Raw genomic sequence first — 16,183 nt, forward strand, 5'->3', positions numbered from 1 at the left:
TTTATGCAGAAACCAAACCAAATACCACATGTTCTCACTTATAAGTGAGAACTAAGCATTAGATGCTCATGGATGTAAAGACGGCAACAATAGACACTGGGGACTACTCTAGAGTGCGGAGAGAGGGAAGAGGGCAATGTTTGAAAAACTAACTATTGGGTACTATAGTCACCTGGGTGATGAGATCAATTGCACCCCAAAGCTCAGCATTATGCAATGTATCCATGTAACCTTCATGCGTACCCACTGAATGTAAAATAAAAGTTGAAATTGTCTTTTAAAATTGCAATTTCTGAGAAAAGAAAGTAGGAAAATTTATACTACATGATATCAAAATGTATTATAAAGCCACAAGAGTCAAGATAGTGTGGTATTGGCCTAAGAATAGCTGCTAGATCAGTGAAACAGAATAGAAGGTTTAGAAATAAACTTACATTTTTTACAGGGCACTTCAATGGAGAATTGGGGAAATAACATTTTCAACAAATGGTGCTGGGAAAACTGAATCCATATGCCAATAAAATTAAACTCAAGCCTTTACTTCACACCATACACAAAAATTAAAATGTATCATAGAGCTGAATGCAGTAACCAAAACCATGGAACTTCTAGATGAAAACATGGGAAACAATCCTTAATGACCTTGAGTTAGGCAAAGATTTCTTGGATATGACACCAAAAGCATTAATTTAAAAAATAAATTGAACTTCATAAAAATTTTAATTTCAAAAGCACTATTAAATTTCAAAGGCAGCTGGGTGCAGTGGCTCACGCCTGCAATCCCAGCACTTTGGGAGGCCAAGGCGGGTGGATCACTGGAATTCAAGAGTTTGAGACCAGCCTGGCCAACATTGTGAAACCCTGTCTCAACTAAAAATACAAAAATTAGCCAGGCATGGTGGTGTGCGCCTGTAGTCCCAGCTACTCAGGAGGCTGAGGCACAAGAATTGTTTGAACCTAGGAGGTGGAGGTTGCAGTGAGCCGAGATTTGTGGTACTGCACTTCAGCCTGGATGATATTCCCTCTCAAAAGAAGAGAGGGGAGAGACAGGAGAGAAAAGTGGGGGCGGGGAGATGGGGGAGGGGGAGGCGGGCGGGGAGGAGGAGGGGAGAGAGACAGGAGAACAGAAGAAAAGAAAAGAGAGAAAGGGCAAACTGTAGACTGTAAATAAGTAGCTTATATCTAGAATTCATAGAACTCTTACATCTCAATAAAATAATCCAATTAAAAATGAGCAAAAGATTTGAATAGCATTTCACCAAAGAAACTGTAAAACAAGCATTACCACGTAGGTGTTCAGCTTCATTAGTCATTAGGAAAAAGGAAATTAAAGTAAAAAACATGCCCTCCCTTTTTTCCTCCAATGGCTATGATTCTTAAAAGTGGAAATACCAATTGTTGGCAAGAATATGGAGAAACAAACTATCGTACGTTGCTGGCATAAAGAGGAATTGGTACACCCATTTTGGAAAACAGTTGTGTATTTCTCAAAATGGTAAAAATAAATTTCCCACAGGGCCCCCAAAATAATATGAATTACTTTTATAGGAGATAAACACATGATATAGCAATGTGAACAGCGGTTATCAGTCAGGCCATTAGTCTTCAATACTTCAAGGCTCCTTCCAACTCTCAGCTACTAAGATCCTTGTATGCACAAAGATTTTGACACTAGAGATCATAGAAATAACATTTAATTGTGCATCTAAAGGCACGAGTTTTAGACGCATGTTTAACTTTGGGGAAATTTAGGTAGAAAATTTCCTCAACTTTATAATCAGAGGACTTGAGATAATTTTTAATCTTTCCACTTTTGAGTTTCTATGAATTGGGATTGAGATTTGACCCGTTTTACCCTAATCTGATTAAGATTCATGAAATAGAATTTTAAGAAAAGAAAAGCATTGGAATTAGAGCCATTACCTAGTTTACCTTAGGCAAATTATTTAAACTTTCTGATGCCTTATGGCCCTTAAAATGCAAAATGAGAGGATTATAAGATTTCATAACTTCATGGTTAATCTGAAGATATTTTACACGTTAGAGATGTAGTTGGTTGGTTTCCTTCTTCATATGTCTAGAAAAACTCATTTCATGCTCTGTTCTGAGAGATAGTCAATGGTCTTCAGAAACCCTAAGGACAAAGATAGCCCCAACATGACCCAGAGAGAGGAATCTGAGAAAAAATTTAATTAATCACGAACAAGTTAAATTTAGTTTACTCACCCAGTGTTCTTAAATGTTCCTTTGGTAACATCTTTGAGGAAGTCAACTCTAGTCGATATCGTCTTTTCAGTGACAAAGTGTCAAGTACCTTATAAGGTGGGCATTGTGTCTTGGATCATTTTTGTAACAAAGTTCCTCTTTCCTTTGAGCTACATTTGGTGATCCAGAGTTTTCTACTCATTCTCCCTGCTTCTATTCTTTTCGCTAGTACAAAACAATCTGTAGACAAGACAGCTAACAGTTCCTCCAAGTAATTTCTTAATAAAAAAATGAACACGTCCCAGCGTTCCTGAAATCATTCCTTATATGTCTGTGATTCAAGCACTTTTACCACGTATCCTGTAGGTACTATTCTGTCCCCACCCACATCAGGAGACACTGAATACGATAGCACTGAGTCACCTAATTTCAGAATCAGCCTAGTCTGTTCAATATGTTGATATTATTTCTCACTGTGGCCTTTTTACTATTTACTTGAACTTCTGGTTTGAGATGTTTCCACTCTGTTTGCAACCAGATTTCTAGACTGTTTAGACTTTTTAATCCTTTATTCGTTGGCTATTGGACCCATCTCTCCATTGTCCTTCTTTGGATCTTACAACTAGCTGAGAATAAAGTGACATTAACCTACTTTGGTCTATGTCCTCGCCAGTCTTCAATAAGGAGTCGAGGAGTAAGAGGCTGAATATAGTCTCAGTTTTTTTCACATCCCTGGTTGGTGCTGATTGACTAGCAGCTAGACTCCAGTGCCAGTTGTGACCATGTTTTCAGTGACACTTAAAAGATCATCTTAGATGTGGTATGGGTGTCCTTCCCTCCCCGTCAAATATGTTCATGTCCTAATCCCTGGAAGCTGTGAATATGTTGTTACATGGCAAAGTGGATTCTTTAGATGTGCTCAAGTTAGTGACCTTAAATAGATTATCCGGGTAGATCCAAGCTAATCATGTGATTGTTAAAAGCAGAAAACCTTTCCAACCTATGAGAGAAAGAGATGTGAAGAAAGAAGATGGGTCATAGAGATGCTATATTGCTGATTCTGAAGATGGAGGAAGGAAATCATGGAGCTTAGGAATGCAGGTGGCATCTAGAAGATGGAAAAGGAAAGGAAATGGATGCTCTCCTAGACTCTTCAGAAAGGAAAACAGCCTTGGTGACACTCTGATTTTAGCCTATTGAAACCATGTTGAATGACTGCAGAAATGTGAGATAATAAACATGCTTATTCAGCTACCAAGTTTGTGGTAATTTAATGCAGCAATAGATAACTACTAATGCAAAAGATAAAGAGGTTAATATTACTTTTGTTAAGCTACACTTACTCTTTAATGAAGCTGACTATTATTTTTAATTTTTGTTTTAGAAACAGGCAGTGGAATTATATTATTAAGGATATAAATATGCTTATGGAACAAATTTAGGCACAGGAGAAAATATTGATGGAAATATTGTCATTAACTATACAAAGAAATTGTGTCGCTATTAGGTAATTTAAAGATCTTAATCTTTATCACTCAACATTATATTTTAAAATATATTAGAATTATTCACTGCACCAAGGTGACTATCTCCTACAACACCTCACAGTTTTTTTTTTTTTAATCGATTTATTTTTTTAGGTTTCACTGTCTTTCTCTCCCCCAAATGATTATCATCACTTCCAGCACTACAAAATTATGCCATGCATGTTGTTTAAGAACTTCTCAACACATTATGTATATTTTGACTAAATTTGTCATGTGACAAACATTCTTCCTTCTTGACTTTTTGGAGCAAGAAAGGTGGATTCTTTTGATGTTGAAAAATGAATACATGAAAAATTAATTTTCTATCCTTTTTATACTGAGAGCAGCACTTACGTTAATACCAATAATAAAACCTGAACTCTCTGCTAAGGAAAACTAACACCACCATCACTCATCTCCCAAAGTGAAGAAGTGCCAGGGAGCCCTAATTTGATTCTTCTTATAACTCTTGGAGAAAGTTGCCATTTGAAAATTAACTTGATTTCAGAATGAGGCATTGATTTAGAGACAGATAACATTTTTAAAATTTATCCTTTTAATTCTTGAATGAGTAAGGACAATATTTTGCTGTTTATTGGTATAAAACAGCCCTGTCCCAGGTATACAAGGGTATACGTAAGTCTGTAACATCATTAGCTACAGTGAATTTACTTTACTAGAAAGCATAGCAAAATAGGATTAACTAAAGATATATTTTTAATAAGAAAATGCTTTGAAATAACATGAAATCAATGAACATTTGACTGTACAATTTACTCGTCAAAATATCAACGTATGTCAGCTCATGTATGAATTACACTAGATCATTCTAAACACAGCCATGTGCTCAGGAATGTGTGAAATAACTCATAAGCTATTCTCTAAGGGGGTGTACTGAAAAATTCTAAAAGTACCCCAGATATTTGGTCATAGATAAGAGATATACTTTAAGGCAGCCTTTCAAGTGAATGTAAACTTTTCTGAAGTGGCCTTCCCAGTAACATATTACTATTGTGAATACTCTGTACTTATTTGTAGTGCTGTTGGGTATTTTTTGTAGCACATTATCACACTAATCATCATTTTGTAAAAAAAAAAAAAAAAAAAAAAAAAGCATAAAAATCTTGCAATTATAAAAATGTCTGGGGTGCTTTACTCATGGATGTAAAGCAGGCACTTTCTGTTGACTTATCTGCAAATCGTAAATGTTTTCTCCTTATTTATCTTTAGTTAGAATTCTGTTTCTAATATTGTGTTCTAAATACTGTGTTTGCATACTGAGAAATAATAATTTGCCTAAAATTTGGCTAATTTAAATCTGAATTTAGAATTTCTTTTAATAGGTCATATTCTACAGAAGCATTAAAAATAAATAGTGCTACTCTTTGAACATTTTTCAATATGATGACATTTTTCTGTCTGTTAAATCTTTCTCCAAAGCAGTTTTCAGAACATGTGAACTAAACTGACTATACTGGAGAAGTGGATACAGGCCATTATGAGGGTCCCCTTGTGACCAATTTGTTTCACTTAATTTCCTTCTTAGCCTTATAATTGGCAGAGACCACCAAGTAGTTATCTGGATTCATGTCCTTTAGAGTTGGAGATTTGCTTTGGATAGGGGATGTTTTGCCATCCACACGGGAGATCTGCAGCATTCGGCAGGGGTCGTGTTTCAACAAATACCCTGCAAAAGTTTCCCAGCCTCCTCCCACACGGACCATGACATGTTTGTTGTGCAGCATCTGAAATGAAAAAATATCAAAAGTGTTAAATTCCGAGAATTCTTACAGTATCTTGAATCAACCCCTGGTTCTAGTGAAATTAGTGTTTTGGTTTGTATTTCATGACCCATTGTTTTTCTACTTGGTGCAAAATGTCTGAGTTAGCATATAGTCTATGAAAAAAGTCCTGTTTTTTCTGTGGAAGTGATAAGGATAAACATCTCCAGAACCCAGCTTTGCTGTGCTATGGGAACCAACACCTATGTATAATTCTTTGGTTTAATGTGTCTGGAGGCTTCTCTGACATCTGATGTTCTATTACAGTTCTTATTACTGCCTCTGATTCCTGCCTACTGACTCAGCTTAGTGCTCCATTTTTCCCAGTGGGTTATTCCCCTCTGAATCGGGATTTTAAGGACCATGGAAATGCCTGCTATTGAATTATAATGCTAAGAGTCAGACAAATACTCAATATAAAATAACACTGAAAATGCACTAAAAAAATTATTGGAGTTTTCCCCAGTCATTGTCTGAGCCCTTGAAGGCAAGGTATTTTTGAATAGGCAAACATTTATGTTTTTCTTTATTCTTTTTCTTCCTAATTATCATAGAATATGTCTTTTAAAACAAACAACTTACTCCTAGACCAAGGAGCCATCTAGAGCTCCAACTTAACAAGGTTATTGATTTAAATGTGAAGAATGCATGATTCTTTGTATCTAGTAAAAATATATTATGGAGGTTTGACATGGAAAACCAAATAATTTGTCGTCGGCTTCTTGCAAATATCAGAAAATTTAATATTAAGAGGTAATGGTGCGCAATCATCAAAGACCCTGCTGACTCCCTCTCCTGCCCAAAATGTTATGGATACATATGGGCACTGTAATGTTGGGAAGAGGATGTGATTGTGAGGGAAAGTCTGGGAAGTGACATCATAGAGCCTATAAAATCTGTTTCACTTCTTCTTACTCGGCATCAGCTTGAGATCTAGACTTTTTTTTTTTGACTCCCAGCCAGTGGGAGATGACTTGTCTTCTTACCACTTTCATGTAGGTTTTGATAAAGGTTTTGGACCTGCTTTCTATATGCCTGTATTTAAAATTTCTGCATGTGTATTTGGGGGTTTCACAGAACTTCATTTATGTGGTTGACATGAAGCAGTTTTCAAAATCAAATATTGTACCAACTAATAAAAATTTAATGAAACAGTAATTAAAACTATTTGACTTATAATAATTAAATGTATTTCTACTGGTTATCCTCATTTAGAGTATTAGAATTTTAGAACAGAAAGTGAAACCAGCACTAGTGTCCCATAGAATTGATGTTTGTGGTTTCTTTTGAATAAATATAGAAATTGACCCTCCCAGTCTTAAAATTTGAGAAAATTACAGTTGTCTTATTTGAATTCCCTTCTCAGGAAACCAACCATCAGGCCTCCCAGATAGTATCAAAGAGCTGAAACTTACCAGATCACCGCATGTGGACAATGAGACATCAGATCCCTCATCTGTTGTGACTGCCTAATAGACCATCTGCTTCCTGTTGACCAATTCCTCTTCCTTACCCTTCCCTAATTCCTGTTTTCACGGCTACATTTCTTCCCTGCTATATAAAACCTTAATTTTAGTCTTTTAGGGAGATGGCTTTGAGACTGATCACCTAGCTCCTTGGCTGCAGCACCCGAATAAAGCCTTTTTCCCTGGAAATACTCATTGTTTCAGTGACTGGTGTTCTATGCAGTGAGCAGCAGGACCTAGACAGAACCTCTGACATTTCAGTAACAAAAGGACCTTAGAACACATCTTACAGCTGGAAGTCTTCAAACTTATTTTAGCATCAGAACATACTCATTAAACAAAATCTCAATGAGAACCCCTGAAATATAAAGCAGATAAAAAGAGGATTTAGCTTGTAACTACTTTGCCTTTCCTCGCCCTGCCAGTGGTACTGAAATTGGCTCAAGTGTCAAATTGAACTAATATCTAATTTTAAAAATAAATAAATATGGTCAGGCGTGGTGGCTCACGCCTGTAATCTCAACACTTTGAGAGGCCGAGGTGGGTGGATCACCTGAGGTCAGGAGTTTGAGACCAGCCTGACCAATATGGTGAAACCCCATCTCTACTGAAAAAAAAAAATACAAAAATTAGCTGGGCATGGTGGCAGGCACCTGTAGTCTCAGCTACTCGGGAGGCTGAGACAGGAAAATTGCTTGAACCTGGGAGGCAGAGGTTGCAGTGAGCCAAGATCATGCCACTGCACTCCAGCCTGGGTGACAGAACAAGACTCCAACTCAAATAATAATAATAATAATAATAATAATAATAATAACAATAATAATAATATAGAAATTGATCATATCTTAATTTGGTCCCTGTCTTAAACTTGAAACTTAAATTTGTCTTATCTGAGTTTCTTCCTCAGCAAACTGACCTTTAGGCAAGGAACAACAGATGACACCAGACAATTAAATGCCTGACTCCTTGCTCCCCCTAAAATTCCTGCTTTCCTGCATGTAGCTACATTCCTTCCGCATTATAGAAACACTGAATTTTAACTGATTGGTGAAACGAATTCAAGACCGATTTGTTCTTCTTGGTTGCAGCACTCAAATAAAGCCTCCTTCCCTGGCAATACTCATCGTCTTAGTGATTAGCTTTCTGTGTAGCAAGCAAGAGGATCTAACCCCTGGTGTTTTGGTCACAGTACCATGTTGTTTTACAGATGTAGATACTGAGAACCAGATCTTAGGACCTAAGCAAATCAAATAAAAGATCTGGTTCTCAGTGTCCGCATCTGTAAAACAAGAACCTGACTGGAGTCAGGTTGGACTGGAGCCAGATTCTTAGCACCTGACTCCAGTCTAGTCCTTTTCTCATGACAGTTTTTACTAAAGAAATAAAATCAACTAGGGCTTTTATAATTTCATCCACATATTCATATTCCCACAAGTTTCTGCATGTGTCTTACTGCCAGCTTCCAAAACTTGAAGTCACTGGGACAAAAACTGCAAAGGCCAGTGTCAGAATAACACTTCGATTCTCTCTACCACTGTTCGAGAGAGCAACTTTGCCTGTTTTGAAGTTCTGGCACCTCCTAGCTCTGCAAATTACATTTAAGACTTGCCTCCAAACATTCTTGGTATCAATGCCCCTGGCAAAATGCCCAGGTCTAATTCAGTGTTTGTGAGCAGGCCATTTCAACCAGAAAGAACCACCAGTCAGAACAGTTTTTAAACAATTCTAGGAAGCAGTGACAGAAACACTTTTCAGCCTGGAGTATGCTGGCCATTTAGGCACACACTCAGTTTGCTAATTTCTTAATGAATCCATAGTACTTTGCAAAGTGGATACAGCATGAAACAGAGTCCCATACCGAATATCAATAATACAGGAATTAAATTTCTGCTCACTTCCTCTTCCACATCCTTTCTACTGCAGATGCTGGTTTCAGTCCAATATTCTTACCACAGTCAACAGGGGAAGATTAGCAGGAAATACTTTTACAATGTATCTAGGTTTACTTTCCTGCCTTTGTAAGAGGAGTCTAATGGACATAATTGTATTTTTGTGAATAACATCCATCTCCAAAGTCTAGCTTCATCATGTGAAAATTCCTTTAATAAGAACTACTGTTGGAGGAGGCATACAGCTTTGTTGATTGATTTTGTGTGATTGTGAGGCGGAGGGATATATTTGCTGTTTTCTCATTTTGAAACCCGAATCTAGGTTTTTTCATGAGATTATCTCATCCTTTTGAAACTTGCCTAAGTGTCCCATAGAACTGATGTTTATGATTTCTTTTGAATAAACATAGACATTGACCCTCCCAGTCTTAAAATTTGAGAAAGTTAAAACTGTCTTATCTGAGTTCTTTTCTCAGAAAATCAATCATCCGTCCTCCCAGACAGTGTCAAGCAACTGAAACTTACCAGATCATCACATCTGGACTATGGGAGCCAGACCTCTCACCCATCATGATTGCCTAAGGGACCACCTGCTTCTTGTAACCAACTTCTCCTCCTTACCCATCCCTAATTCTTGTTTTCCCACACATAGTTACATTTCTTCTCTGCTATATAAACCCCTAATTTTAGTCAGTTGAGATGGATTTGGGACTGATCTCGCATTCTCGGCTGCAGCACCTGAAAAAGCCTTCTTTCCTGGCAACACTCATTGCCTAGTGATTGACTTTCCATGCGGAGAGCAATAGGACAAAGACCAAACCGCTGGTGTATTGGTAACAATTTCCCTTTGATTGTGGTTCTGTAGGCAATAACTGGAGAGGTGTTTTTCTCCAAAGGCATGAGCTGACTTCCTTCCACTCCCAGGCTTTTAAAGGAAATAACGAACAGACAACTTATACCTACATTTTAAAAACGTGTTCTACAAAATTAGAGAATTGTTTTCCTATTAGAAACAGATGCAACTTCCTGTAAAACATTTTACATTAGACACTGCTTTATATGGACACCTTAAAAATGGGACATTACTAATAGTAAAATCAGATATCAGAGGTTTCTTTCTCTTGGAAGATTTCTATTAGGTATCAGCCTTAGTAGTTTGTTTGGATTTTCCAATTATTGCAAAAACAGTTTATATTTTTCCTGATCTTCTCTATGGACCTAGTCAGTGCTCTGCAGCTTGAGTCCTTATAAATTTATCAGAACTGTAAAATGCTTCTCTCTTGCTTTGAAGGAGTCATGTTTTTCTTTTTTCTGAGCTTTTCTGTTTCTAAGCTACACTGAAAAAAATGAAAACATACAGAAATACACTATTGCCTTTCACTGAATGCTTCCTTGATGCTGTATTTGACAAGGGTGTAGGCATCCATGAGTCATGCACTTACCCATAATACTTAAAACAGAAAAGACTTTCTATATCTTCAAAGAAGAATATTGATTTCATATTGAAGAGGAGTAATTGTGGAATTCATTACCTTTCCTCATGCCTCATTTTGGCTACTCTTGGGAGATGGAAGGGTTTTAGGTCAATATTATGAGGTTTCCACAGCAAACCTTACAGCCTCTCTCCATGAAATAGGTGGGCCTGTCTGGGGATACATTCTAGTAAACAGATTTTCATTTCTGAGTTATTCTTGCTGACGTCTCAGTTAGACCTTGCTAATCAGTAACCTATAATTTGCTAAGAAGGCCAGTGGCTAAGCTGTTTGAAGGTTTCAAGCTTGGGATTAAGATATTAGGGTCATACAAAAGATAACAAGTGTTGGCAAGAATGTGGAGAAAAGGGAACTTTTACACACTGTTGGTGGAAATGTAAGTTAGTACAGCCATTATGGAAAACAGCATAAAGATTCCTCAAAGTATTAAAAACAAAGGTACCACGTGATCCAGCAATTCCACCACTAAGTATATATACAAACGAAATGAAATCAGTATATCAAAGAGATATCTGCACTCCCAGGTTTACTGCAGCACTATTCACAATAGCCAAGATATGGCAACAACCTACATATCCGTTAATGGATGAATGGGCAGAGAAAATGTGGTATATACACATAATGGAATACTACTCAGCCATAATACAGAAGAAAATCCTGTCGTTTGCAACAACAAGAATGAACCCAGAGGACAGTGTGTTACATGAAATAAGCCAGGCACAGAAAGACAAAAATACCATGTGATTTTGTCGGAGGCATGTGAACGAGAGTAACTCCATCTTGAATAGGGGCTTGGTAAAATGAGGCTGAGACCTACTGGGCTGCATTCCCAGATGGTTAAGGCTTTCTAAGTCATAGAATGAGATATTTCACAGGATAAGTCATAGGATCAGATATAGGATAACGTCAGCACAAGACACAGCTCATAAAAACCTTGCTGACACAACAGGTTGCAGTAAAGAAGCCAGCCAAAACCCACCAAAACCAAGCTGGCGACGAGAGTGACCTCTGGTCATCCTCACTGGACACTCCCACCAGTGCCATGACAGTTTACAGATGCCATGGCAACATCAGGAAGTTACCCTATATGGTCCAAAAGGGGGAGGCATGAATAGTCTACCCCTTGTTTAGCATTTCATCAAGAAATAATCAGAAAACGGGCAACCAACAGCACTCAGGGATGTTCTGTTTATGGAGTAGCCGTTCTTTTATTTCTTTACTTTCTTAACGTACTTGCTTTCACTTTACTCTGTGGACTTATCCAAGAATCCACTCTTGGTGTCTGGATCCAGACCCCTTTTCTGTAACAATTTCACTCATATGTGGAATCTAAAGACGTTGATCTCATAGAAGTAGAGAAAAGAATGGTGGTTAGTAGAAGCAGAAGCGGTTGGTGGGTGAGGGTGATAGGAAGGTGTTAGTGAAAGGATATATAATTACGGTAAGATAGGAGGAATAAGTTCAAGAGATTTGTTGCACTGCATGATGACTATAGTTAAGAATGATATATTGCATTCTTCCTTAATTAAAAAAATGCAAAAAGAGTGGATGTTAAGAGTTCTTGCCACAAAAATGATAACTATGTAGGTAATACATTTGTTAATCAGCTCTGTTTAGTGATTCCAAAATGTATATGTACTTTAAAACTTTATGTTGTATATGATGAATACATATAATTTTATCTGTCAATTTAAACAAATACATACATAAATAGAAGAGGACCCATATATAAATTCTTTTTTAAAAAAGATATTACTGCCATAGAGATTTATAGCTCTGATTATAGAGATTAAAATTCCATGCTTTTCTGGTATGTGACCGATCTAAAAAAAAAACTGAACACTCACCTCCATCTGCATAAACCAAACCCCCACTGTTTAACCTAAAAGCAAATCAGCCTGCTATTATTATTCAAACTCTTCCCTCCCTTTCCCTAGAATGCTTGCATTACAATGAACTTTTCCAGCACAGATGCTGAGCTGGTTTAGAAGGAAGATTATGTACTTCATCCAAGAACTCTTCCATCTCACAGATTAGTGACATTAGGCCAATTGCAATTAATTGATCCTTTTAGTTTTGATCAGCTCCATTTCCCATTTTTATCTATTATTCTCAAACACACTACTTGTCCCCACCTCCATCAGCCTACCAATGACTTCACCTTTATCAAGCATGCATCCTCTCTTGACACCTCTACTGGCCAATATACCTGAAGCTGTATTTATCATTTACTTTACCTTTCTTATCTCAGAAGTTCTCCTGTCCAAGTTCAATTCCTCCCACTATGTTCTAACTCTCATTAATTTCCACTCTTATTCTCATACTTTCTCCTTACATCTGACCTTCTTGATAGTTACATTCACACTTGGTGTCTTCACTTCTAACTTGCTCATCACGGTACAACCTACAGTACACTTTGCTTCTGCCCCCTACCTCTTAACTGACTGCACAGAGAAAGGGAGCCAGATGGCTTCTAATGTATCAAATACAATATATGGTCCTTAAACTTTATTTTTCATGATAACTTTGTCAAGCAAGGTATCTAATGATATTGACCACTCCTTCCTTGAAACTCCCCACTTCTTGAATACCTGTGACAAGTCTGTCTCCTGAATTGCCTGCTACCTATCTCATTGTTCTTTCTCTGCCTCCTTGATAGGTTGCATTTCTTCTACATTGTTAAGTTTTGCCATTCCGACATATTCTGTCCTTTGTCTACTGATTTTCTGACTCTAACCACTGTCTATTTGTAACCTCATGGTTTTCACTACCACCTACTTTTGTTTCCCAAATTATAACTCTAGCCCTTGCTTCTTCCCTGATGTTCAAAACATCACCCCCAACTGGAAAATCTTCCATGGTCATCTCCTTCCCCAGATAAGTGAATCCTTCCTTGCTGTGTACTGTTTAGTTTCCACGTGATTTCACTATTACATGCATCTCACAATATTGCAATTGCTGATTTACCTGTATGTCCCTTTTCAGAATATGGAAAATCTTCCATGGTCATCTCCTTCCTCAGATAAGTGAACCCTTCCTTGCTGTGTACTGTTTAGTTTACACATGATTTCACTGTTACATGCATCCCACAATATTGCAATTGCTGATTTACCTGTATGTCCCTTTTCAGAATATGTGAGCTCTCTGAAGACAGGGATGATGTAGTCTTCATTTTTGGAATCTCATGTATGCCAGCTCAGAACAGGGTCAATACTGTTATCATATAATACTTCTTTTCATTTGATACTTCCACAGGTTGTACTCACATTATCTAATCTATAATGTCATTATCAGTATTACTCCTTTTATAGATAGGAATAGTGATGCTCTGAGAAGTTAAGCAACTTAGGCAGGATCACACAGCAAATCAGTAGCAGAAATGGGACAAGAATCCTTTATTCCATTAAACCATACCTGCATATTCTGCAAAGTGCTAGATTTTGGTTGTCACCCATGCTTAGTTACTTACCTGTGATAATTCAGCACATACAAGACATCACTAATATCAGAAGTAGTAAGTAGTGTAAGCAGATTAACTGTGCTCATTTAAAATGATTCATAGGCTTACGTCCTAATAAATCTTAAATAAACATTAAATTTAATTTCAGAAGATTATCCTCAAGTAGCCCTAATTATTTCAGAAGTAAACGTGTCTAGTGAGGTAACACGATGGAATACACTAGTTATCTATTGGCATAAGTAAGAAGGGGCTTTGATTTCTGTCCAGTGTATATCTCACTGTTTTTTTATTTTAACGCTTCACAGAGTTGAACTTTGTGTTCTTCATTCCAAAAGGTAGCGGCTCTTGACCAGTAGCATCAATGCATATGTCAATTGAGGATGGTTGTGCAACACGTAACAATGAGAACACATTCTGAGAAATGTGTGTTAGGCAATTTCACCACTGTGTGAACATCATAGAGTGTACTTACACAGAACTAGATGGCACAGCCTACTACACACCTAAGCTACATAGGATAGCCTGTTGCTTCCAGGCTGCAAACTCGTACAGCAAATTACTGTACTGAATACACAGACAATTATAACACATGGTAAGTATTTGTATATCTGAAGATATCCAAACATAGAAAAAGTACAGTAAAAATCTGTATTAAAATCTTATAGAACCATTCTTATTGACTGAAACATTGTTATAGAGTACATGACTGTATTGAATATCAAATATTTAGTCCTATGTTGGTGTTTGTTATTTTTCTTTATTTTTGTTGTTGATAATAAATAAAAGAGTTGCTACAAATAGCCTCCAACACTATATGTTGCAAAGCAGTAGTTTTTGCATGTTAGGGTTTATTATGGCTGTCATCATTTTTAACAATTGGTTTCATTCCTTACTGTATCTCTGATCATAGCAAAGTCGAGGCGATCCATTACTGACTTAAGCAACATTTCTCAGTTCTGAAGGGGGTGGGGGGAAGACAGTGACCAAAATCTTAGCTCAGCTTTTTTTTTTTTTTAATACTTTAAGTTCTAGGGTACATGTGCACAACCTGCAGGTTTGTTACATATGTATACACATGCCATGTTGGTGTGCTGCACCCATTAACTCCTCATTTACATTAGGTCTATCTCCTAATGCTATCCCTCCCTCCTCCCTCCACCCCACAACAGGCCCCCGTGTGTGATGTTCCCCACCCTGTGTCCAAGTGTTCTCATTGTTCAATTCCCACCTGTGAGTGAGAACATGCAGTGTTTGGTTTTCTGTCCTTGCGATAGTTTGTTCAGAATGATGGTTGGAAATTATCTCAGCTTTTATCCCAGTGGCCCTAATGAAATTCTATAAGCATAATCAGGCTGCTGCAAACACTGTAAATCGTTTCTTTGTTTCTATTAATGACACAGATTCCTTGTTGAGAGGAAAGAATCAATATGCCTCAAAGTTGTCTTTTTGCTTTTTTTTATATTTTCTCTCAGTAATGAGAAGAAACACTCCCATTCTTAATCAAGAGCATTTTGTTTCATGACTTTGTCTTACTGTGATGCTTAATTATGTGTTTTAATTAGAAAACCTCTTCATATGTGACAGTAAGAGGGAAAGTGTTTCCTTGGATGACACAGAGTCATACAATAGTAGAGTGCTTACTATGTGCCAAGTAATCTACAAATATGCCCTGTTGAAATTAAGAGGATAAAAAGAAACATTGAGGTCACTGGCAATGTTTCACAGATGCACAGTCTGAAAGAAGGTCACATAGGTGGTTCACCAGAGCCAGGCTAGAAACCACATCTTTATTCCCAATCTAGCATATGACCTTAGAATTAAGGAGCTAGCTGTGTTATTTCAAAAATTATTTTCCTAATAATGAATGCAATATTTAATGGTGGGGGTATCATTTAATATATTGATACAGCAGTGATTTATTACATCATGTCAGGTAAGTCACTATCTATGTTTTACTGAATTGAATACACATTTTTGAGACCTTTTAATTTTATTTTCCTAACATTAAATAAAAAAAAAAAAAAAACTATCCCATGCCCCCACCCCAATCAAGTTTCTTAGCTCATCCAGATACTTAATCCAAAGGGGAAAAATAAGTTGAAATGAAATAAGTTAACTTTCCCATGTTAACTTAGAACACAATGAAAATTTCGTAAGTTGTAGAAATGATCAGTCAGCAGCTTCTTATGGGTCTTGGGGAGGTCACTGCAGTATCAAGGGGTCTAGTGCTCTGGCTCCTATGATATGTGATAACAGGATTTCAAAAAGGAGGTTTTTTTCCCCTCTTAATTATGTAGTTTAGCAAGACAGGCTGGAATCACATTATATGAAGTTAAGAACTTAAAGCAATAAAAAAAGAAGAA

General features: G+C 37.1%; 1 protein-coding gene across 5 annotated transcripts in view; it reads right to left on the minus strand.

Annotated features, from left to right (window-relative positions):
- Nucleotides 1-4,266: 4,266 nt before the first annotated feature.
- The window catches only part of GAS2 (growth arrest specific 2), a 166,889-nt gene continuing 154,972 nt past the window's right edge, over nt 4,267-16,183 (minus strand). For all 5 annotated transcript variants that reach the window (XM_063641903.1, XM_055282120.2, XM_055282119.2 and 2 more), the window contains one exon: nt 4,267-5,476. In XM_063641903.1, coding sequence (XP_063497973.1) covers nt 5,258-5,476 — 219 coding nt within the window. In that variant the 3' untranslated portion in view covers nt 4,267-5,257. The remainder of the gene's footprint in view (nt 5,477-16,183) is intronic.

This window comes from Symphalangus syndactylus, chromosome 6 (assembly GCF_028878055.3).
Source record: "Symphalangus syndactylus isolate Jambi chromosome 6, NHGRI_mSymSyn1-v2.1_pri, whole genome shotgun sequence".
Taxonomy (NCBI): domain Eukaryota; kingdom Metazoa; phylum Chordata; class Mammalia; order Primates; family Hylobatidae; genus Symphalangus; species Symphalangus syndactylus.